The sequence below is a fragment of the Coregonus clupeaformis genome, chromosome 32 (assembly GCF_020615455.1).
Source record: "Coregonus clupeaformis isolate EN_2021a chromosome 32, ASM2061545v1, whole genome shotgun sequence".
Lineage (NCBI taxonomy): Eukaryota > Metazoa > Chordata > Actinopteri > Salmoniformes > Salmonidae > Coregonus > Coregonus clupeaformis.
This window is the reverse complement of record NC_059223.1, coordinates 6,339,597-6,365,010: the sequence shown is the minus strand read 5'-3', so window position 1 is coordinate 6,365,010 and position 25,414 is coordinate 6,339,597. Positions and strand designations below refer to the sequence as shown.

The 25,414-nt window shown below is 42.2% G+C and overlaps 2 protein-coding genes across 7 annotated transcripts; one reads left to right on the top strand and one right to left on the bottom strand.

The window, feature by feature from the left end:
- Positions 1-2,250: 2,250 nt before the first annotated feature.
- Positions 2,251-11,573, bottom strand: mthfs (5,10-methenyltetrahydrofolate synthetase (5-formyltetrahydrofolate cyclo-ligase)). Of its 2 annotated transcripts, none has more exons than XM_041899126.2 (3): positions 11,287-11,573; positions 10,092-10,362; positions 2,251-3,330 (listed from the first exon to the last, which is right to left on the bottom strand). In XM_041899126.2, the coding sequence occupies exons 1-3, from the start codon at positions 11,395-11,397 to the stop codon at positions 3,104-3,106; spliced, it is 609 nt and encodes a 202-aa protein (XP_041755060.1). In that variant the 5' UTR covers positions 11,398-11,573; the 3' UTR covers positions 2,251-3,103. The 2 variants fall into 2 exon arrangements, with proteins under 2 accessions (XP_041755060.1, XP_045065958.1); XM_045210023.1 differs by lacking the exon at positions 11,287-11,573 and adding an exon at positions 10,966-11,061.
- A 113-nt stretch (positions 11,574-11,686) lies between these two features.
- zfand6 (zinc finger, AN1-type domain 6) lies at positions 11,687-25,310 on the top strand. 5 transcript variants are annotated; one of them, XM_041899121.2, is made up of 7 exons: positions 11,687-11,885; positions 17,252-17,409; positions 19,613-19,742; positions 21,047-21,150; positions 22,697-22,870; positions 24,086-24,217; positions 24,383-25,310. In XM_041899121.2, the coding sequence occupies exons 2-7, from the start codon at positions 17,259-17,261 to the stop codon at positions 24,529-24,531; spliced, it is 840 nt and encodes a 279-aa protein (XP_041755055.2). In that variant the 5' UTR covers positions 11,687-11,885; positions 17,252-17,258; the 3' UTR covers positions 24,532-25,310. The 5 variants fall into 5 exon arrangements, with proteins under 5 accessions (XP_041755055.2, XP_041755057.2, XP_041755059.2 ...); XM_041899123.2 differs by having other exon boundaries at positions 11,692-11,885; positions 19,613-19,733; XM_041899122.2 differs by lacking the exon at positions 11,687-11,885 and adding an exon at positions 12,641-12,745.
- The last annotated feature ends 104 nt before the right edge of the window (positions 25,311-25,414 follow it).

The window sequence follows — 25,414 nt, the reverse complement described above, 5'->3', positions numbered from 1 at the left end:
CTGCATCATCGTAGCCAGACCTGTCACCTGGTGGCTGTGTCACCTGACACTGACAGTCCTAATTTATATGTGCCCGTCCCACCTAACCGTGTTACCTCTCTGTAATGAGCAGCCATGCTGAGCACACACACCTGTAGATCTCATTTCTTTACTAAACCATCTTCACACAGGTTCTGATGAAGCAGGCAGCTTTAGCTCTCTGGGAGAGATTGAACAAGCAGAGAAAGAAAGGATGGAGAGAGTGATGAAGAGAAGGCAGTTGTAGGTGAAAAAGTGTGTGTGTTCTGTTCTATACAGCTGGAGAAAGACTTCCTCCCCACTATGGTAATAAACCAACTGCTGGGCGGGCGGGCGGACGGACGGACAGACAGACGGACAGAGCCTTTGATCTTTGATAGATGGGACTGTTTGGTAATTGGGGCTTTACAACAGAAACCAATGTTAAACACACAAAACGAATGCTATTAAAAGGCATAGAGGTACTGATGTGAAACCACTTTTGCTTTCAGCAGATGAATAAACTATAAACCAGCATGGGGATTTAATGAGTGGGCAGCCCGTGGTGGAAGTACAGCCAAAATCTAAAATAATAAGATTGAGACAAGGTCTTTTGTCATCTCTCTTTTGTATTTTTTCCCCTCACTCCTTTCATATTTTTTTAATGGTTCTTATTGAACAGAGGACAGCAGACAGAAGCCAGGAAAGACTGGAGGAGATCGAGTCAGAGGGCCAGATTTGAACCCATGTCGACTCTGGTATACGTGTACCAGGGTCAGTGGCACTATAATCACTGTACCACACAGGTCACGTAATCTTTCTGTCAGGTGCCTTTTTTTGTCTTGTCTAGATCATGGTTGGATGACTGTGGTTCTGAAGGGCTTGCCTATATTATGGATGGAGGACTGTGGTTCTGAAGGGCTTGTCTATATCATGGATGGATGACTATGGTTCTGAAGGTCTATATCATGGATGGATGACTGTGGTTCTGCAGGACTTTTCTATATCATGGATGGGTGACGGTGATTCTGAAGGGCTTGTCTAGATCATGGATGGGCTTGTCTAGATCATGAATGGATGACTGTGGTTCTGAAGGGCTTGTCTAGATCATTGATGGACGACTGTGGTTCTGAAGGGCTTGTCTCGATCATGGTTGGACGACTGTGGTTCTTAAGGGCTACTGTAGGAGTGTACATCCTTTTGTTACAGCCCAGGAACAAAAGTTTCCTGATGGATCTGTGGTGAGCCATTCAAGCTTTCTGCGATTCATGCTGCTGCACTTGGCAATGTCATATCGCTCAGTCTCAGTTTAAAACAGGCAAAACTTTGATAAGCAAAACATAAAAAGACTACCAGAAAAGTATGGATTCATTCCTAAAGGCATCACAGCAATTAGGCAAACAAGCGAGGCAGTCACTAGGCAGTTCATTAACATTCTGCCAGTCAAACACTCATTCTCAGCGTGCTCTCAGTCTCCTGTAATAATACTGTTATTCCTTTGTTAAGACAACAGAGAGTTTTGGATCCCACTTCTGACACCAAAACTATGCTAGCTAGCTTTGGTGAGCAATAAACAAGTGTGTACTCATTCAGCAGTCTTTATTCCTAACCAAACCTCCTGTGTCCCCTGATGGCAGCATAATTGTCTCATTACAGAAGACGAGAAAGAACTGAATCACAGGAATCTTGAAATGGAAACAAGGTAGTGTCATCTGTAGAGAACCTAACAGTTTATTCCTCGCCAATTCAGGCACATTCTAAGACAACTTGTTTGACCATTATGATTACTAGGGGTCTTTAGCAAGCACTTAAGAGGGCCCAAGTCCAAACTGAACCCTGGCCCCTTACCTAGGCCCTTGTTGATGCCCCCACTAGAATATTTAAATGGATTGGATCAGTATTTAAACAAAAACATTGGAGTAAGGGCTAATGATCAGTTTGGAATTGGGCCACCAGGCTCAGCTCCACCACTGTCTTGTTGACTAGTTCACAGCTTCATGTCTTATCATAATATCATATCATCATACCAAACAATATCATCACAGCTAGCACAGAACGTTCACTAAAGGTTCTCTTTTGGTTGTTTGAAATAACTTTCTCACAATGTTCTGGGAACCTAAATCTGTTAGCTGGGATCACATAATATGATATAATGTGCTATATAATACCATTTCATCCACAGAAGGTTGGTGGCACCTTAATTGGGGAGGACGGGCTCGTGGTAATGGCTGGAGCGGAATCAGTGGAACACATGGTTTGATGCCATTCCATATGCTCCGTTCCAGCCATTATTATGAGCCGTCCTCCCCTCAGCAGCCTCCACTGATTTCATCATCATACCATTGAAGTCCAGTTGACTAGTCACATCACAGTTAAAGGAGAATTTTCCTATTTCTGAAGTAGATCTATATTTCTGATGTACCGTAAATGGCATGTTATAGAAGGGTCGAGACACTTTTTGTGTGATTTGTCTTGTTTTTTAAACGTTTATCCCAGCCACGATACACTTCCTCATTGCTCGTTATGCAGTAGCAGGGCACACAAAAGACATGAACAAAAGCTCCAAAAACAACCAAATATGTCCTTTTAGAAACGGACACGCTTTCAGTATAGTGATGTAGGTCTTCAGATGTTGTACACATTAAATTGTGTCATTCCGAAATGTATCCGCAATGTTATAATCCATTTTGGTCGAGTTGCACTGTTTCCCCCCTGCAGCTGTGCAGGTTGAGCGTGTCCCTATAGTACACGGACACAGCCCGCGCAGCACAGCTGGTAGAAGAAACGTCTCCAGTCGCACAAAATGTAATATAACATTGTGGATAAAGTTCGTAATGACACAATTTAATGTGTACAACATATGAAGACCTACATCACTATACTGAAAGCGTGTCCGTCTCTAAAAGGACATATTTGGGTGTTTTCTTCATGTCTTTTGCGAGCCCTGATACTGCACAACGAGCAAGGAAGTGTATCACGGCTGGGGTACGTTTTCTCAAAAACAAGCCAAAAAAACAAAAAAGGTGTCTGAACCCTTCTTTAACATTAAATTTACATAAAAAATAGAGATTTACTTCAGAAATAGGATGATGTATGTGCCTTTTAACTAGTCCAGGACTTCATACAGGACCTCGTCTATCAGCATGTCGTTGTTGTCTACAGGTATGTCCTGACACAGCTGTTCCCTGAAGGCCAGAGCGATGGCGTACGGCTTCCCCTTGGGGTGCTTCATACAGCGTTCCAGGTATGTGTCGTAGAAGCCCTTCCCTCGGCCCAGCCGGTTCCCATTCCTGTCAAAACCCAGGCCTGGCATCAAGATCAGGTCAAGACCTCCTGTATAGGAGCAGGAGGAAGACATGAAAATACATTAATGAGAAGGCTTACTAGAATACCTTAAGAACGATTTATTTTAGTTTTCAGACAGCTGATGCCAATGGCCAGATGCCATCTCCCTTATGTGAGCACAATGTTTACTTGCAATCTGGGTAAGAGGTTTTACAGCAGTGGTGTTTGATGTTCAAACTGCAACCTTAATTGAATTTCAATAAATCTTGTTAAACAGTTGACCTACCCCCGTATGGTATTCAAAGCACAACACTATGAAAGGATTGGTTGGTTCAAGAACTTGAAAGGAGCTCCTCAAAGCTATAAAACAACGCTGTTCATCCTATTTAAAACAGAAATACACTCCACCCTACAAAATAAATTTGGCAAAAAATGCTATTGTTGCTTCGTATTAGTGAACTGCAGGCCTGCTTCAATAAATGCCATAACTAAAACATGCATTCCCAATTTCAGTTCCAATTCCCAATTTCTCATGAAAAAGAAACTTAGCAATTTTAGCAGTCACGTTCTACAGTCTCCAGCATGATGAATTCTTTAGAATTCCATCAGACCGAACAAGCTGCAGATTCTCTGTGAGTCAAAAGATGGATGGTGTTCGCTGCAAGACTTCACAAGCCCTTGGATTCATATTTCATAACATCCTGGTGCAACCATAGCATCAAGTGCTCGCTCACAACTCAAAGAAATAACAGATGAGATAATTCACAGAATGTTTCTTAGAACATCTGATATCAGAGTGCTGATCTAGGATAAGTTTAGCCTTTTCGATCAAAATGAATAAGGTTACATGGACAGGATGAACCTGATCCTAGATCAGCACTCTAGCTCTGAGACGCTTTATGAATGCGGCCCCAGGTTTCTGGTGATGATGTGAACCTCCCACTCCATCCTCCTGTGTGTAGCTTGAGACTCTAATATCTAAAGCTTTTCCTGTTGTCACGTAACCATGACATTCATTAATCATTTATGCAGATTAAGCAGGGACATTATGCATACACGTTCCTCAAAACAGCAGCAGGTTGCGGATGTCATACTGTTGCGTTCTCTTTTCCGGCCCTCCAGACTGCATGGTAATAACATTGATCTATTATTGATGCATGTAGCCTACTGCTGTTCAGAAAACTCATCTGGCATCACATCATCTACTTTAATGGCAGTAAGGATTTAATGCTAACAATTGAACCCTGATAGTAAAACATTTTTTAAGCCTGGCGCGCACGCTCGCACACTCCCACACCCTCCCTATGTGTAAATAACACAGAGCCAATCAAATGTCTCGGTTTTTTATCTACTCCAGTCTGTTCTATTCCTAGCCAATAACAAAGATCTCGGTTGAATGTTAAATCATTCCCTTTCTGAAGGACATCTACTCCTGCTGTGCCAAAATGCCATTGCCCCTTCTCTCTCTCTCTCTCTGCTGTGTTCTCTCTATCCTCACATGTAAGTATCTGAACAAGAGGAAAATGATTTGAAGACGACTTTCAGACGCTCAGCAGGATGGCAATCCTGGCAGGTAGCAATTTGTGTTGTGTTGTCCACACACACACACACACACACACACACACACACACACACACACACACACACACACACACACACACACACACACACACACACACACACACACACACCACACCTCCTGACCTTTGCCATCTATGCACCCCAGGACAAAGATACATTCTTTATGTGGATGGAACTGCTGTTATGAAAAGAGGGAACGATATTGTGGTCTAAAACCCTTCTGTAAGTCACTGGGAATATTCAAGGTACTTGGAATAAGGTGCCCTTGTTGTTGCTAAGTAAAAACCCTGACGCTAATCAAAGCTAATCTGGTGGCACGGCAAGAGAGACCTTTTGTTTCCACTTCACATTTATTAACATTTGCATTGCATTATGGTCTATTGGTAGTTTCCTTGACAACAGCCATGACAAGTTCATGAGAGGTATTGAAGGCTGCAGGACTGAGTCAGAGTCGAGAGAAACACATCAAACAATCTGTTCACTGTCAGAGAAAAGGGAGCCCTACACTAAAGACATGTGATTGATTGGTATACAGTGCCTATAGAAAGTCTACACCCCTTGAACTTTTTTTCACATTTTGTTGCGTTACTAAGTGGGATTGAAATAGATTTAATTGAATTTTTTTGTCATTGATCTACACAAAATACTCAATAATGTAAAGTGAAAATATATATATTTTATTTTTCAAATTAATAACAATTAAATAACTAAAATAGTCATTGCATAAGTATTCACCCTCTTTGTTTAGGCAAGCCTAACTTAGTTCAGAAGTAACATTTGGCTTTACAATTCACTTAATAAGTTACATGGACTGTAAGGTCCCTCAGTCAAATATTGCATTTCTAGCACAGATTCAACTACAAAGACCAGGGAGCTTTTCGAAAGCCTCATAAAGGAGGGCAGTGATTGGTAGATGGTTACAATAACAAATCAGACATTGAATATCTCTTTAAGCATGGTCAAGGTAATAGTTACAGTGGGGAGAACAAGTATTTGATACACTGCCGATTTTGCAGGTTTTCCTACTTACAAAGCATGTAGAGGTCTGTAATTTTTATCATATGTACACTTCAACTGTGAGAGACGGAATCTAAAACAAAAATCCAGAAAATCACATTGTATGATTTTAAAGTAATTAATTTGCATTTTATTGCATGACATAAGTATTTGATACATCAGAAAAGCGGAACTTAATATTTGGTACAGAAACCTTTGTTTGCAATTACAGAGATCATACATTTCCTGTAGGTCTTGACCATGTTTGCACACACTGCAGCAGGGATTTTGGCCCACTCCTCCATACAGACCTTCTCCAGATCCTTCAGGTTTCGGGGCTGTCGCTGAGCAATACAGACTTTCAGCTCCCTCCAAAGATTTTCTATTGGGTTCAGTTCTGGAGACTGGCTAGGCCACTCCAGGACCTTGAGATGCTTCTTACGGAGCCACTCCTTAGTTGCCCTGGCTGTGTGTTTCGGGTCGTTGTCATGCTGGAAGACCCAGCCACGACCCATCTTCAATGCTCTTACTGAGGGAAGGGGGTTGTTGGCCAAGATCTCGCGATACATGGCCCCATCCATCCTCCCCTCAATACGGTGCAGTCGTCCTGTCCCCTTTGCAGAAAAGCATCCCCAAAGAATGATGTTTCCACCTCCATGCTTCACGGTTGGGATGGTGTTCTTGGGGTTGTACTCATCCCCCTTCTTCCTCCAAACACGGCGAGTGGAGTTTAGACCAAAAAGCTCTATTTTTGTCTCATCAGACCACATGACCTTCTCCTATTCCTCCTCTGGATCATCCAGATGGTCATTGGCAAACTTCAGACGGGCCTGGACATGCGCTGGCTTGAGCAGGGGGACCTTGCGTGCGCTGCAGGATCTTAATCCATGACGGTTTAGTGTGTTACTAATGGTTTTCTTTGAGACTGTGGTCCCAGCTTTCTTCAGGTCATTGACCAGGTCCTGCTGTGTAGTTCTGGGCTGATCCCTCACCTTCCTCATGATCATTGATGCCCCACGAGGTGAGATCTTGCATGGAGCCCCAGACCGAGAGTGATGGACCGTCATCTTGAACTTCTTCCATTTTCTAATAATTGCACCAACAGTTGTTGCCTTCTCACCAAGCTGCTTGCCTATTGTCCTGTAGCCCATCCCAGCCTTGTGCATGTCTACAATTGTATCCCTGATGTCCTTACACAGCTCTCTGATCTTGGCCATTGTGGAGAGGTTGGAGTCTGTTTGATTGAGTGTGTGGACAGGTGTCTTTTATACAGGTAACGAGTTCAAACAGGTGCAGTTAATACAGGTAATGAGTGGAGAACAGGAGGGCTTCTTAAAGAAAAACTAACAGGTCTGTGAGAGCCGGAATTCTTACTGGTTGGTAGGTTATCAAATACTTATGTCATGCAATAAAATGCAAATTAATTACTTAAAAATCATACAATGTGATTTTCTGGATTTTTGTTTTAGATTCCGTCTCTCACAGTTGAAGTGTACCTATGATAAAAATGACAGACCTCTACATGCTTTGTAAGTAGGAAAACCTGCAAAATCGGCAGTGTATCAAATACTTGTTCTCCCCACTGTATGTTGTGGGTGATGTATTAAACCACCCAGACACATCAAAGATGCAGTCTTCGTTCTGAACTGAGCTGCAGGACAGGAAGGGAACTGCTTAGGGATGTCACCATGAACCATTGGGGATTTTAAACCAGCTACAGAGTTCAATGGCTGTGATGGGAGAAAACTGAGGATGGATCAACAACATTGTAGTGACTCCACAATAATGACCTAAATGACAGAGTGAAAAGAAAAATACAAATATACAGAATATTCCTAAATATGCATCTTGTATGCAACAAAGCACTAAAGTAATACTGCAAAACAAAACAAGGCAAAGGAATACACTTTTTGGCCTAAATGCAAAGCCTTATGTTTGGGGCAAATCCAACACAACACATCACTGAGTAACTGCCTCCTTATTTTCAAGCACGGCAGCATCATGGTATGGGTATGCTTGACATCGGCAAAGACTGGGGAGTTTTTCAGGATGAAAAGAAACGGGATGGAGCTAAGCACAGGCACAATCCTATAGGAAAACCTGCTTCAGTCTGCTTTGCACCAGACACTGGGAAAGGAATTGACCTTTCAGCAGAACAATAACCTACAACACAAAGCCAAATCTACACTAGAGTTGCTTACCAAGAACACAGTGACTGTTCCTGTGGCCAAGTTACAGTTTTGACTTAAATCTGCTTGAAGATCTATGGCAAGACTTGAAAATTGCTGTCTAGCCATGATCCCCAACACCTTGACAGATCTTGAAGAATTTTCAAAAGAATAATGGGCAAATATTGCACAATACAGGTTTGCAAAGCTCTTAGAGACTTACCCAAGAAGACTCACAGCTGTAATCGCTGCCAAAGGTGTTTCTAACATGTATTGACTCAAAGGGGTGAATATTTATCTAATCAAGGTACTGTATTTTAGTGTTTTATTTTTCAATCATCTTTAAAAAATGTTTGAATTTTTCTTCCACTTTGACAGAGTATTTTGTGTAGATCTTTGACAAAAAAAAGGACTATTAAATCAATTTTTATCCCACTTTGGAAAGCAACAAAATGTGAAAAAAATGTAAAGGGGGTCTTTCCATAGGCACCAACGCCAAAAGTGAACCTGGTGTCTTGAGGTGGCGTGAGAGGTGAGTGAGTGAGATAATTAGAATTTACACAGGTTATTGCCAGACAGGAGTGCATTCAGACATACACAATGAAGGAGCGTGGTTATGACCTGTTTGGTTCCATAAATCATGATGACATTATTTGCACAGCTCAAATAGACTCAGAGAATGCACCATAAACACATTTCCTCCCCAGGCGTCGGTATTTAATATCCTTCTAAAGATGAAAACTGTGACGGTCTGGATTAAAATAGTTGAGAGGTTGACAGTGCCTAAAAAAAAGAAACACCATCCAAGAGATTACAATGCTAATAACCATTATCAATATGACTTTTCTTCTTATTCAGCAGCAGCAGAGGTGATTAGAATAGAATTATGCAACTTCACCAATTATTCACAAGTGCTCAGGGTAGATGTTATCAGATCTAGGATCATCTTATCCTCCCCCTACCCCATGATTAACCTTTAGGGGGGGAATGCCAAACTGACCTTAGATAGTATTTCGATTAAGTGTCACATGACAGGTTTGTGGCCAGATGTAAGATTGTTATTGCAGGAGACTACAATTTTGATGTCTCGATGATGGTGCTATACCACCATCTTGTGGAGGAAACCAAAACATGAACTTTGGTCTGACGCTAATATGGTGTTATTTGGGGGTCACACGTTGGAGACTGTGAATGCATCCCAAATGGCACCCTTTTCCCTAAATAGTGCACTACTTCTGAACAAGGCACATGGGGGAACAAAGATTAACTGTGTATAAGGGAAGAAAGATTAACTTTGCAAGGCCATGCCAGGATTTAGGTAATTCAAACACATGTAGGTCATAAGTGTGTTATGATACACACAGCTGGTAATATACAACAGACAAACTAATAGGGCACCCTGTGTGTGTGTGTGTGTGTTTTCCTACCTTATCAGGCCCACAATGTCCTGACAAGTCACCAGAATGTCCTGACAAGTCACCAGAATGTCCTGACAAGTCACCAGAATGTCCTGACAAGTCACCAGAATGTCCTGACAAGTCACAAGAATGTCCTGACAAGTCACCAGAATGTCCTGACAAGGTAGGAAAACATGAATAATTTTGAAGAGTCAGGACTTTTTTCATGTCCTGAATTTGTTAAAATGTTATTTTAGGCTTAATGGTTAGGTTTAGGAGTTAGGTTTAGGTTAGGCATTTGGGTTAGAGTTAGGGTTTGAGTTAAAGGTTATGGGTTAGGGAAAATAGGCTTTGATTGGGAATACATTTTTACTCCCCGAAAATTCACGAAAACAAAGCTGTGTGTGTGTGGCCTTGTGTGCGTACTGAAAGAAGGTACCATCACGCTTACCTGACTCAGTAGGATATAAAGGATCTTTGGTTGTTGTGTAAAACCAATAAAGAGTTCACCGAAAAATAGGATAGGTTCTCACACAAAGTGGACGGACTCCAATATCTTCTTCTTTGTAATTTTCTATGTTTTAATTTTATTTTCTTGCAGCAGCAGCAGCAAGGCAAAAAGCGTTTGTGTGTGTGTGTGTGAGTGTGTGTGTAGGCTAACACTGACCTGTCTCCAAGGCCTCCTCTCTGGTGTTGTCTTCATCGGCGGGCTGTCTGATGTTCCAGGAAGTCAGAGGCAGTGACATCATATCCTCCATGCTGGTGAGCTTCACCATGTCCATGTGGTTACTGGTGCCCTGGGTCAAGTACTTGGGCATAAAGCAGGTCTTACCGTGCTTAAACAAGTCCTGAATGATCTCCTCTGTTCTCACCTCGTCGTGCATGCTGAGGAACACAGCGATGCGCTCACAGCTAGCATACTTGGGGTGCTTGAAGAGCTGGTTGAGAGGAGAGAGTATAAGGGGTTAGGCCTAGTTTTTTAATTTCCCTGTCATATATGGATCAGCTGGGGGTCCATGGCCAGGTTGGGTGAGACTCCCTAGGGGGGCCACAAGGGGGCGCCACTGGTCGTTTTAGGACATTTTTAACCACGGCACCTGGGAACCATTGTACAAAGCCTATGGGGAAATTAATGGAATTTTTGTAGGGTTTTGAGATAAACGCCGAAAATGAGGTATGTGGTAAACACAGGCTTAGGAGATCTTATACGTTTTGTTCTATGATATCATCTCCATCAGCTAACATCACTTTGTGATTTTCAGAAAAATAATCAGAAAAGCTTCATAATTCATAAAGGTCATGTTAACTGACTGATATCTTCTCATAGAACAAAACATACCAGATATCCTAATGCAGCATTCAAAACAACTGGGATCTCGGAAATCTCCGACGACTTCTGAGCGTTCACGACAACCAGGAACTCAGAAAAAACGAACTCTGACTGTAAAACATATTTTGAAAGGTCAACTGGAATTCCATGTCTGAAACTCTGGTATCTTTCTAGAGCTACGACCTGAAGCTCACCGACGTCGTGATTTTACCTAGTTTTGTTTCTAGTTCCCTTTTGTCTTGAAAGCACCATAAACCTGTGTTAATCTCAGACCTTATTTTCGGCATTTATCCCAAAACCCTATTCTTTCCGCATTCATTTTCCCCATAGGAATGGCTGAACGAACCAGAGGTAACTCATTTCCGGTTTTTAGGACTACAAACTGGCGAGCTCTATTGGCCACGCGACGATGACATGCATACACAAAATGAGTTTGTAGCATTGTTTTTCACGAAACGTCATCCTCCATGCACATTGTAAATGTGATGCCCACTTTTTTGCTACATGATTGTTTATATCTCACTTCAGTTACCTTCTGCGAAATGACTCGAGACTGGCGAAGTTTCTCTTGATCGTCCAACGCTGCTACTCGTTTCTTTATTTCTCTCCTCAGAGCTTGTTTGGCTGCACGCAAGGCGGCCATACTGGCTAATGTAAAACTCGTGTCCAAAGATAAAACTGTTGCAATATGTGTGAGTTCAGGGAAGGCAGCAATTTAGGCTGGCCTTGAAGTTAGCAAATTCAACATTTGGGTTGGACTCAGCTAGCCACGCAATCGATTTGCCAATCAATCATTAAACAGACTGCAATAACATAATTCTCATCTATCTCGCTATCTATCACACACACTTAACTACCCACATTATTTGACAGCCCAGTGACGTGTATCGAGTTGTCTGTGACGTCACAACCAATTTTACAGTCGGAGTTTAAGTGAAAAAAGTAACAAACAGGCAGTGTCTGGTTGGGGGTAGGGAAGAGGCGAGAAAAGACCGACCCAACAATACCGCGTTGAGTTAGCGAGCAAGCCTACAATCGTTCGTGTTTCTTAGCTAGATATTATTTTCCGAAGTCCAAGAAAGTTGTCGCGGGGAAGCTAGCTACTTACGAGCAGAAGCGTAAACAGAGAAGGTAAGCAACGTCAGTTCAAACTAGCTAGCTACTGATAGGTCTGGGTGGGTAGTTAACAGACTAGCCAGTAGATATCGCACTAACTTTTAACGATGCTTTGGATCTTTATTTAGCTACAGCATCTATGTTCTGGTACAGCTAAGTTATCGAACATTAACTAGCTAACGTTAGTGTGACTAGATATACGATGTACTATCCTGCCAGTGCTACTAGCTAGTTAGTTAGCTAACCCCGTTAGCTACTGTAACTGTATGACCTCGGTCCTTAAACTAGGTTAGTGTCCACTGTCCACTTGTCGAAGGACGGCTAGCCTGCACAGAACTTTAACACTTGATGCTAGCTAGCTAGCTATCTTTTTTTTATTTTTTACATTCCCTATTTTAAACTTAGATGTCACTATAAAAGGTCAGCAGACGAGTTGGAAAGCTAGTTAACTACATCATGTTGATGTCAGCAACTTCTTAGACGTACAGTAGATCACGTTTGCTTAACGTTACACTGATAAATGGCAGCTAGTTAAGAGGCCGCTAACGTTACAATATTTTATTGTCAGTGACAATTTGTCACTGCTTGTTTTTTGTCAATTTTATGGCGGGTGTATACTTTCACATTCCCTGTCCAACCAGCTGTGTTTTTAAAAGGCTGTAAATGATTGACGTTTAATTTGTGAAAGACGATAATTATATATGGGCGTGGTTTACTAAGCAAACAGCCAATGACAGTGGATTATGTGTAGTCAGTAGAGTACGTTACGTTGTGGGATCATTCTGTGTATGATGTCGGATGTAATCTGCTGGTGTAGAGACGAAGAAATAGAGGAGTAGAAAGAGAGAGAGGTGGAATTTGAGACGATTCTTGAGGTTGGTCCAATACAAAGTTACATGATTGTGAAGGACACCCTTTCAGGTTTATTCTCAACCAACGTTATTTGTCTCTACCTAAATTGCCTGTTACAATTATGCACTTATTTGAACAATACTGGGCACTGTTGAGGCAGGCAATGAAACGATAATACAGGCTAGGCTGGGGATTTTCAGCAACCGTTTTCACACAGTTCCGTGTGATTTTAATCGCAATTTACTACACTCACTGCAAGCTACTGTAAGAGCTCCTTACTAGGTTAATTGTTGCTAGTTTATATTGTCTGATTATATGTTTGGGTAATGTTATGTAGTTGATGGCAGCATTTGTTTTCCCAGTTAGATATTGTAGCTCATGTGCCTGGGAGTAGGACAAACAAATAGCTTTTATGACGTTGTCGTACAATGCCCTTCACTTTGTTGCATCACAGAGCTAATATTGGACTATTTCGAGTCACAATGGAGGTAACGGACTAGACCCAAACCATGCTTCCTCTGTTGCTGCTAGGTCCATCCTTACTAGTAGAGACCCAGTGTTGCTGTATCTGTAGCAAGACAGGCAAACTCGCAGTAGCTGTTAAGTTAAAATGATAGCTCATTAGCTAAATAAACAAAGCCAATGGCAAATCATAATGTAGACTAACACGTGATGTAATGTGAATGTGGGCTAGCCTATGGCTATGGGTTCCTGTGACTTGGATAGTGTTGGCCTATTCAAACAACACTAGTAGGCTATTACCCTAGCCTATAACAACAGTTATTTAGTTACATTGGTCCCACAAACCACATTATGGAAATCAGCTGACAATTACAAGTCCCTGGCCGATACCCTCAGATGACATCCTTGCTAGTAGAGGAGAGAGCTCTATCCGCAGCAGAGCTCTAGGTGAATGTGTCGGCCTATCTGTGTGAGAGTCAGCATGTAGCCTATAGTCATGTGTGACTGTGTGTCAGTCTCTGTTGAACTGGTTCACTGTGGTTTGAAAACATAGTTACACAACTAGGCCAATGACATAACACTGGCCTAGCCTATGGTGTGATGTGTGCAACAAGACTTCAGCTGGAGTTCATAAGTTTGTTTTCCAGATTTCAGCTAAACTGAATGTGTAGGTCTACACAAATGTTTTGGCATTTAGATAGGCCTTATGTCTCTTACCTGTTTAGTATGATTAGGGAAGTTGTTCAGGCTAGCCTACATATTGGATTCCTCACCATGTTCGTTAAAGACGCGTTACTGTACTGTGTAACAATGACATGCCAGACATAGTTTCAGCTCCAGGTAGGTCTAATGCTTGTTGTGTTCTCCGACTCATTCACCTCTCATCAGGGCTGGGTCCTAAATGGCACCCTATTCCTTATATAGTGCACTACTTTTGACCAGGGCCCGTAGGGCTATGTAGGGAATACTATGGTGCCGTTGTTTTGGGCTGAAGCATCTCTCATTTGCCTGCAGTAAAGACAGTCCACATTGTTTCTATGTTCAACCTGAGAAAGTAGCCTTCTGTGTGTCAAGTCGCCACGTTTTATTGCTTCCACGTAGCCTACTCAAGCTGTGATCTGATTTCGGTCTATATGCATCGTTGACGTGTGTGCGAGTTTCTCTCTCCCTTATGTGCGTATTGTGTGTTTGTGTGGGATTGTTACTAGTGTAGATTTTAATGGCAGATTACATAACATAATCTAGACTAGAGGAGGCCATCATAAAATCTCACTGTAATTAATCTGGAGATCACCATCAGGTGGAGCCTAGGGGGTCAGGGGGAGAGAAAGGGGGCGATGATTGGTGCAAGTAAGGGCAGCGCGGAGGGACTTTAATTAAAATGGCAGTAATATTGAGATGGACAGAATGGAATGGTGCTGATCTTCTGAACCTGAGATCTGAGCCTGTATTTATCAAGAGTCTCAAAGTAGGAGTGTTGATCTAGGATCAGTTTAGCCTAATGAATCACATTATTATGGACAGGCAGGATCTGATCCTAGATCACAGACGCTTCATAAATACGAGCTCTGGGTATATTACGTTTCAAGTTGTATGTACGGGATACACATGGTATACACCAGGGTTCTTCAATTCCGGTCCTGGAGGGCCGAAACACTTCTGTTTTTTATTTCTACCTGGTAGTTAATTGCACTCACCTGGTGTCCCAGGTCTGAATTAGCCCCTGATTAGAAGGAGAGGATGAAAAACAGAGGTGTTTCGGCCCTCCAGGACCGGAATTGAAGAACCCTGGTATACACCGTCCAACAAAATTCTTATTTAGGACCCCTGCATGTCTCTTCCCCCAGTAAGCTATTTCAGATCAAAGGAGAAAAATCACACAGGCACAGCCAAAGTTTTAAACGTGGCACAGGACCTGAGCAAAAAGAGAGCCTATAGGTGGTCTATCTTTTCAGGCTGTAGCAATAGAAAGAGAGTGAATCTCAGCTCACTGTTAGCATGATCTTCATTGAGTTAACCTGCTGTTGTATCGCTAGCTTTCTTTTCACCATGGTAATCTTGGTATTTCAGCCCCTCTGTGAGTGGTTGCTATCCACCCAGATTAAAGACAGTCCCTGAGATTACCACTGGATTATGCTCTCTCTCTTTGACTTTCAGTCAAATCACTCTGTTTATGTAAAAGATAGAATTAGGCTGGTGAAGTCCATGTCACGATGAAGTCATATGATGTCCTCTCCGTACTACCAAGGAGTCCACTACAATGCTGACGACACTTTGGCGTCACACGTCCACACTCACTAAAGCTTATGCTTTCTGTATAGTTTTCATATGCATTCTCAGGGTAGTGAAGCAGCCCTCCCTATCCTGTCTCCCACAGACAAAATTATAGTGTACTAAACCATACACCAGATGTCCAACCCAGCAAATGCACCATTACATTACTACCAACCCAGCAAATGCACCACTACATTACTACTACCCAGATCAGTGTTACCATATCCAGGCTTAGTTTAGACTACATCCCAAATGGCACCCTATTCCCTATATAGTGCACTACTTTTGAGCAGGGTCTAGTATAATGTCATTTGGGATGCATCCTAATGTAGCTTATGCCACATTAGCAGTGTTTTCATTTATCTGTGGCTTCTTTGATGTTTTGACATAGTAGCCTAACTGTTACGAAGAGTGTAGGCTATCGACATGGCTATGGAGCAGTAGACTGTATCGAATTAGGCCTAATGCTGTTCCCCGCACAGAAAATGAGGCCGTATAGAATGGATTAGGCCCAATTATATAGCCTAGTGCAGGGATCATCAACTAGATTCAGCCACGGGCTGATTATTTTCTTGAGAGGATGGTCGGGGGGTCAGAACATAATTACAAATAATTTGTAAACTGCAAATTGACCGCAAGAAGCCCAAACAGATATAATATTTGACTAAAACAGTCATTTCAAATCTTGCTTAGATTTGTATACGATCACATCTCTCTCTGTGTGGAAATACTTTGGAAAAGATCTCCAAAATTATTTGGTGGTGTTTTTGCATTCTTTAGTGTCCCCCCAAATAAATTCAACTGTGGGCTGCCAGTTGGGGAACCCTGGCCTAGTGTATAACATAAAAGGTGAGCTGTAATTCAACAACATAAAGTTGTTGGCCTACGCCGAGGCTATATGTTACCTGTAGTTAGTCTCTATGTATAGGTCACTCATATCCAGTTCTACTGGTGACATAAGCAGCCTCATTCCTTACCCCTCTTCTTACCCTCTTCTCTCAAGTCTGTCACTTGTTATACAGGAGAGTGACTGTGAGGCTTAGGTTCCTCGTCTGATTTTAATACAGCACATTTGAACTCTGCACATAGACTATATCTTGTTTTGACTGCCTTACAAGGGCAGGCTGGCCCAGAGAGAAGCAGAAGTGAGAGGGACATCATACACACTCAGCAGTCGGTTGGTCAGAGATTAGTGGTAGCTTTTATTATTACTTGTATTATCTTCTGCTTTTAGCAATTCATCTACATAGGAGAGCTATGTGTTAATATCAGATAGCCTAAGTACCAGTGATTACACATTTTCAGCGCTTAGGTCATTGTGTTGCCATAGAATGCTCGGGCATTGTGATGCAACAAACAACTTCTAGAATTTTCTAGGGAATTATGACCAACTTGTTTAGGCTTACACCACGTTGAATGCTACGGCCAGCTGGCTAGAGATTAGAAGAGTAGAATCTTCCTTTCTTCTGGTCCTGTGTGTCTCATTTGGTAAGAGTATGGCACTAGCAACACCACAGTTGTGTGTTCAATTACCACAAGGATCACATACTTATTCTAAAAATGTATACTCTCACAGTACTAAAACTCACTTTGGATAAAAGTGTCTGCTAAGTGGCATAGCCTAGCCTATAGCCTTTTGCAACAGCACACTTGGCATCTCTGCTCTCTTTTCAAGAAACTACCCTTTGGCTTTCACCAATACCTAAGCATGTTTTAGACCTAGGCAGCGTCCAATCCTGAAACGGCGTGATAGCCATATTGACCTTTGAACTCTCACCTCTTGACCTCAACAGGAGGGACATGGCCCAGGAGACCAACCAGAGCCAGGGGCCGCTGCTCTGCACCACGGGCTGTGGTTTCTACAGCAACCCGCGAAACAATGGCATGTGTTCGATGTGCTACAAGGACTTCCTCCAGAGACAAAACAACAATGGACGAGTCAGTCCACCAGGTGAGTAGGGAGGAAATACCACAGAGCTTTCAAATATCTTATTAATGATAATTGAGTTCATCAATCCAACAAGTCCTCTTAGACGAAAATATTGACACTGACCCATTTGACTTTTGACTGAGTGAGCACGATTGCTGATGTTTGGGACTTACTATTTCACAATGAAGAAGTCAGTTTACAAAAAAAAGGACTTAAGTTTGTTTGAAAGACTAATGATGATGACAGTAACTCCAGACAGTGACTGTAACTTTAGACAATGTCTCATTTGAGTGAGTGACTTTTGGCACAGATTATCCGTTATTGAGCAGATACTCAATGAAAATAAATGTCTTTAAAAATGGAAGGCAGTCGGGAGGAGGAAAGATCAGATTGGACCATTCTATCCAATGAGAGGGCAGATACAGTGAGGGGAAAAAAGTATTTGATCCCCTGCTGATTTTGTACGTTTGCCCACTGACAAAGAAATGATCAGTCTATAATTTTAATGGTAGGTTTATTTGAACAATGAGAGACAGAATAACAACGAAAAAATCCAGAAAGAAGCATGTCAAAAATGTTATAAATTGATTTGCATTTTAATGAGGGAAATAAGTATTTGACCCCCTCTCAATCAGAAGATTTCTGGCTCCCAGGTGTCTTTTATACAGGTAACGAGCTGAGATTAGGAGCACACACTTAAAGGGAGTGCTCCTAATCTCAGTTTGTTACCTGTATAAAATACACCTGTCCACAGAAGCAATCAATCAATCAGATTCCAAACTCTCCACCATGGCCAAGACCAAAGAGCTCTCCAAGGATGTCAGGGGCAAGATTGCAGACCTACACAAGGCTGGAATGGACTACAAGACCATCGCCAAGCAGCTTGGTGAGAAAGTGACAATAGTTGGTGCGATTATTCGCAAATGGAAGAAACACAAAATAACTGTCAATCTCCCTCGGCCTGGGGCTCCATGCAAGATCTCACCTCGTGAAGTTGCAATGATCATGAGAATGGTGAGGAATCAGCCCAGAACTACACGGGAGGATCTTGTCAATGATCTCAAGGCAGCTGGGACCATAGTCACCAAGAAAACAATTGGTAACACACTACACCGTGAAGGACTGAAATCCTGCAGCGCCCGCAAGGTCCCCCTGCTCAAGAAAGCACATATACAGGGCCGTCTGAGGAGGAGGAGGAATGCTGCCTATGACCCCAAGAACACCACCCCCACCGTCAAACATGGAGGTGGAAACATTATGCTTTGGGGGTGTTTTTCACAACTTCACCGCATCAAAGGGACGATAGACGGGGCCATGTGCCGTCAAATCTTGTGTGAGAACCTCCTTCCCTCAGCCAGGGCATTGAAAGTGGGTCGTGGATGGGTATTCCTGCATGACAATGACCCAAAACACACGGCCAAGGCAACAAAGGAGTGGCTCAAGAAGAAGCACATTAAGGTCCTGGAGTGGCCTAGCCAGTCTCCAGACCTTAATCCCATAGAAAATCTGTGGAGGGAGCTGAAGGTTCGAGTTGCCAAACGTCAGCCTCGAAACCTTAATGACTTGGAGAAGATCTGCAAAGAGGAGTGGAACAAAATTCCTCCTGAGATGTGTGCAAACCTGGTGGCCAACTACAAGAAACGTCTGACCTCTGTGATTTTGCCACCAAGTACTAAGTCATGTTTTGCAGAGCGGTCAAATACTTATTTCCCTCATTAAAATGCAAATCAATTTATAACATTTTTGACATGTGTTTTTCTGGATTTTTTTGTTGTTATTCTGTCTCTCACTGTTCAAATAAACCTACCATTAAAATTATAGACTGATCATGTCTTTGTCAGTGGGCAAACGTACAAAATCAGCAGGGGATCAAATACTTTTTTCCCTCACTGTACCTGTGTGAACAACAGGCACAACTCCGATATAAAGTGTTTTTTTTTTCTCCCAAGTTTCCAGGATGTCCTACTTATATCAGTACACTCGTAACAACCTAAGCATTATAAAACGTATATTCGATCAAATAAGCCATCATATTTTTGGTTAATCAAATTCTACAATCATTGACCTAAATACAAAAACTCCTTGCTTGGTGAGCAAAATAAAAGAGGAGAACAACGCCACCTGCTGGCGAAGACAGATTTTGTGTCTAGTTATCACTCTCTGGCTTTGCCTCTTCCTCTCTGCTTTTGGGCTGCTCTGATTGAAGCGTGTGTTGTCGTTGCAGTGTCGTCCTCGGCGGCGGTTAGCAGCCTGGGAGAGTCCCTCCTAGCCCAGTGCTCAGAGAGCAGTACTGTAGACGTGCCGTCAGCCATGACCCACACAGACACAGCCACCGGGATGAACAGGTACAGTAGGTATACAGCTACTCTTCTCTGAAACACGCTATTGGCATGACCACACCTCCACCACACCTCCACCACCACCTCCACCCCACCACCACTACACCTACACCACTACTACACCTCCACTACACCACCACCACTACACCACCACCACCATGTCAAGCCAGCCATACAACATACAGTATATGATACACAGCCCATGTGGAAATTAATTTAATAAACTAGCCTATGTGAAACGTAGGTACTCCAGATATACATACCCCTTTCTATAAAGACACATTTATTACTGTACGTCCGCAATGGCAACAAATAAAACCCCATCTAAATGGCGATCCTGCACACGTCTGTGTATTTTTGCTACGTAACTACGTTGAATCATTTTGCACCGCTATTTGTAGTTCTTGCATTGCTTACTACGTAGGGTCAAGGCTAGTATTACAGTGGATTCCCAGGGTTTCATTATTATTTTAGACCTGGGTAATTTATTTCCTGTTACAAAATTAAAAGATGTTGTGTCATTTAAAAAAAGCGTGTCAATCGTTAAGGGGTTCTCTCTGAGGAAGGGAAGGTTATTTTTGCACCATGGTCTTCCTGTACCCCATTGGAGTACAGTACAAGGAAGTCATCATCTCTGGTTCTGTGTCTGAATAGTGTGATGTCATCTCCCTGGACGTTTCTGTCTCTTCTATGAGACCGATTCCACTTGACATGCCATGTCCGTTTCCCCAGCGTGTGCGTTAAGACAGACGAGACCTTCTGTGGTTGTCTAATGAGCTCTGTCTTTGTCTACCTATCTGTACCATACCTAGCCCCGACCAAATCTACAGGGACACTGTTTTCTCAAACCCACAGAAAATATTTGAAATAAAAAAGAATTGTAAAATCACTGTATGGAATTTGAGTACTGCTCAATTCTATATAGTCGTTGCAGTTTTATCGATTTAATACACTTTTTATTGCTTCAACAGCTGCCACTAACTGTGCGTCTCTCTGGATAAGATCGTCTGCTAAGTGACTCAAATGTAAATGTCAATGCCAATCATTCTGACTGTGTCTGACAGTGAGGTGGACATTAGTGGTGAAATGCTTTGTAATATGATTGCCATAGTTGATGACAATGAGCCCCATGTCATTGGATTTTACAGTCTGTTTTCTTCCGTTCGGTGCATTTTCAGAAAATTCCTGAATGGGATTACATTTGAAATCTTCAAGTGTATCATTTTCATAATACTGTATATAGCTAGTCTTCTAATCCAGACTACCAACTGATGGATCATGCTTTAGGCTAATTGAACACTTTTATTTATGTTTTTCAGTGTTGTATCTAGCCAGTCACTCTTAACGGCAGCACCAGCTACTCATTCAGAAGAGAAGAGTACAGCCACGTCTGAAGAAGACCTGAAAACAGAAGAGATACAGGGTGTGTATTACCAGCGTGTTTCCCACAAACCTTTTCTCATAGGGACGAGTCAATCCTCATTTGAGATCTGCGTGTGTAACTCACATTTCTGTGCAAAAATGTCATTGACATGAATGCACAATTTACACGTTGTGGTCTCATTGACATCAATGCATGGTTTACGTAAAATACTTGAGTTATGCAGGCAAATCTCAAGTTAGGATTCACACAATAGTGCTGTTGCCGTGCTACTCTTTCATGTTCCTGTGAATAGCCTGAGAGGCTGTGAGGTCTCTCTCACACACACACACACACACTGACCAACGCTGGCTCACTACCATGGAAACCCTTCACCTCATACCCTCTTGCAGTCAATCTCAGTCCGAGGGGTGGTTCTACACACAGACACACATTGTTGTCCCATCTCTGTTTGCTTAGAGATCGGTAGTAGAGAAAGCCCAAAGTTCAGCCTAGGAATTTCAGGAAGGATTTCAGACACAATCCTCTCCTGCTGGATTACAGTTACACTGGTTCTCTAGTGTTTCTGTCTACTGTCTTCTAGAACAGTTACACTGGTTCTCTAGTGTTTCTGTCTGTCTTCTAGAACAGTTACACTGGTTCTCTAGTGTTTCTGTCTACTGTCTTCTAGAACAGTTACACTGGTTCTCTAGTGTTTCTGTCTACTGTCTTCTAGAACAGTTACACTGGTTCTCTAGTGTTTCTGTCTACTGTCTTCTAGAACAGTTACACTTGTTCTCTAGTGTTTCTGTCTATTGTCTTCTAGAACAGTTACACTGGTTCTCTAGTGTTTCTGTCTACTGTCTTCTAGAACAGTTACACTGGTTCTCTAGTGTTTCTGTCTACTGTCTTCTAGAACAGTTACACTGGTTCTCTAGTGTTTCTGTCTACTGTCTTCTAGAACAGTTACACTGGTTCTCTAGTGTTTCTGTCTACTGTCTTCTAGAACAGTTACACTGGTTCTCTAGTGTTTCTGTCTATTGTCTTCTAGAACAGTTACACTGGTTCTCTAGTGTTTCTGTATATTGTCTTCTAGAACAGTTACACTGGTTCTCTAGTGTTTCTGTCTACTGTCTTCTAGAACAGTTACACTTGTTCTCTAGTGTTTCTGTCTACTGTCTTCTAGAACTGTTACACTGGTTCTCTAGTGTTTCTGTCTACTGTCTTCTAGAACTGTTACACTGGTTCTCTAGTGTTTCTGTCTACTGTCTTCTAGAACTGTTACACTGGTTCTCTAGTGTTTCTGTCTATTGTCTTCTAGAACAGTTACACTGGTTCTCTAGTGTTTCTGTCTACTGTCTTCTAGAACAGTTACACTGGTTCTCTAGTGTTTCTGTCTACTGTCTTCTAGAACAGTTACACTGGTTCTCTAGTGTTTCTGTCTACTGTCTTCTAGAACAGTTACAGTACATACACCCAATTCAACATTTGTTAAAGAGGAACATAGTTTTAGAATGGTAGAAAATACCCAAAAGTGTTTTAAGCTTTTAGTTTTGAATGACAAACCAGTTGCTAAAGTGTGTGTCTGTGTGTATGTCTATGTGTGCAGAGCGAGCACCATGTAGAGCAGCTGTAGATAGTGAACAGCAGGAGCCCAGCACAGCAGGTAGCTCAGGGACTCGCCCTGATAGACAGGCCAGTCAGCCAATGAGAAGCCAGGATAGCCAGGACAGGAAGTCAGTCAGTCGCAAGAGGAAGCTAGAGGAGCCAGATGGAGAGAAGGGTCAGTGAGGACAATCGAGACAAATGTCACCCTATTCCCTATGTAGTGCACTATTTCTGACCAAGGCCCATAGTGCTCTGGTCAAAATGTAGTGCACTTTATAGCACTATTTCTGACCATGGCCCACAGGGCTCTAGTCAAAAGTAGTGCACTGCTGTGTGTGTATATAGGGTGCCTTTTGGGACGCACACAGACAGAACAGACGGCTGTCAATGGTTAGGTCATCATGGCTTATAAGCTTTTACAGAGAGGGTTGAGTGAGTTCTAGAGATGGTGAGAGTCTGAACAGCTGCTAGCTGCTTCCCCTACAACAAGGGTGGCCAAAGCCTGGGTCGTATTCATAAGTGCACACCGTAGCAAAACAAGCATTTCTTAGTGGACAAGTTCAGGTACTCCCTCCCTGTTTCGGTCCATTTCCTTCCGTTTGGTTTCTACTGAATCCCAATGGCTACCTTGTCTCCTTTCCTCTCCGACCGCTGGTCTTCCATGTCATGGTGGGTGAAAGGGGGTTGTAGAAACCCCATCCAGTACTGTACATAGGTAATGAAGGATAGGTCATGAAGAAAGGAGTACCGTATTTCAGAGTACCGGGACACAGTCCCAATCTTCAGGCACCTTCTAAAAATCGTCCCTTCATACATACCCATTTGGTCAAGACTGTACAACATGGGTTTTGTAAAAAACGTAAAAAGGACACGTATATAAAAATGTTTACTTTGTTAATAGGAGGAAAAAATATCAAGAAACGAACAATAAAGGAACTGGTTAGTATTTTAACACTTAATTCTTACAGTTGAATGTTTACTGTGTGTATACATTTACCCAAAGGCAAGTACGACTGGCATCCTGCAATAACCCAGTCACTTCTGTTCTGTTGTTTTCTGACTTATTTTCACCATTACTGGGAAAGGGCGCTGTATTTGTGCCAGATAAACTAAGCGTTTCTACCCATTATGGTCAAAAGGTGAATAAAAACCAAAGAAAAGCAAATGCGTCGTAAAAATGTCTGCATACTTTTTTCATCCCTTTTTATTTCCTACTGAAAATATGTTAAAAACAGTGGGAACAAGCATAGTAGGCCTAGTCTGTAGCACAGTGAAATGTAGTGCCATCACCTGAAAAGCATGGGTATTGGGGATTCCTATAAAGCTGCAGTAGTATTGATGCGCTGAGAAGGCGATACGGTAAAGTTGTTGTTCTGTGTGATCCCTCCAGTGTCTGTATCGGTATCCGAGGACACGGACCAGGCCTCTGTAGACGGACAGGACAAAACCTTGGACTCAGACAAACCCAAAGCCACCAAGAAGAATCGCTGCTTCTCCTGCCGCAAGAAAGTGGGCCTCACGGGTAAGGTTCTGACACACATTCTCCTGTTGGCTCAGTGCAGTGACTTAGTTGTTGCCCATTTTCTCTGTCTGTCTGTGTGTGTGTGTACTTGATTTCCAGGAGACACATTTGGCGATCAGCCATTTTTTTTTTTTTACCTTCAAACTCTGCCTTCTGTGTACCCAGGCTTCGACTGCCGATGCGGCAACGTGTTTTGCAGCATGCACCGGTACTCAGACATTCACAACTGCACCTTCAACTACAAGGCCGACGCAGCGGAGAAGATCAGGAAAGCAAACCCTGTCTGCGTCGGGGAGAAGATCCAAAAAATCTGAAAACGGGATTGCCGCGAATCGGATCTCACCCGAAAGCCTGCGGTTTTAGATGAACCATCGACCACCTTTTCGTTTCTCTCTCCGTTTCCTCTTTGATTTGAAGTTGTTTGTGTGGACAACGCTCCGTTCCTATTGGACCCTTTTAAAATCATGCATGCCAGCTACAAAAAATGTCTTTGGAAATGTATTTTTACTTCCTTTGTAGTTTTAATTATTTTATCCCTTAAATGTTGTGGTTTGTGAAAAATCTGAAGATTTAAACTATGTTACAATATTTAGATTTTGATTAATTACCATACTAATAGGGCTATAATTACTTTGAGATGGGTACTACTGGAAGGGCTGTGCTTTGCTGGTGTCAAAAAGAAAAGAAAAAAAAACATGTTAAAACGCATCAAGGATCTTTCCATTCCTCCTTTTGGACTGTATGTAGCCTGACGACAGAACAGATTTTGTTTTACATTATCAGCGAGAGAGAAGAAACCAGGATTGTGGCATACGTTTGCTCCTTTGCTCCCAGACCTTTTTGTATAATTGAGTCATTTAAAGACTGTGTGTGTGATCTGCTGTGTAAAAGAGTTTATGTTTATCACATGATTATGAATAGCCTGTATGCATGTTGTTGCCGGTTGTGAGTTTATATGATATGAGGATTATATAGTTCATTTATGGGTGCACAGAAGTATGACCTGAATCTATTGTTCTGTATTTATGTTAGTTTATTCACTGTCTAAACTTTGATCTGAATAAAGCTTTAACACATTTTCGAAAATTTGAAACATTGTGCATTTGGTACAATTTTCTCACATAGAAACCAAATGAAGCAAGGTCCAAAAAGTGGTTTTGGATGTTAATGAGGACTGTCATATAATGCCTTTACACA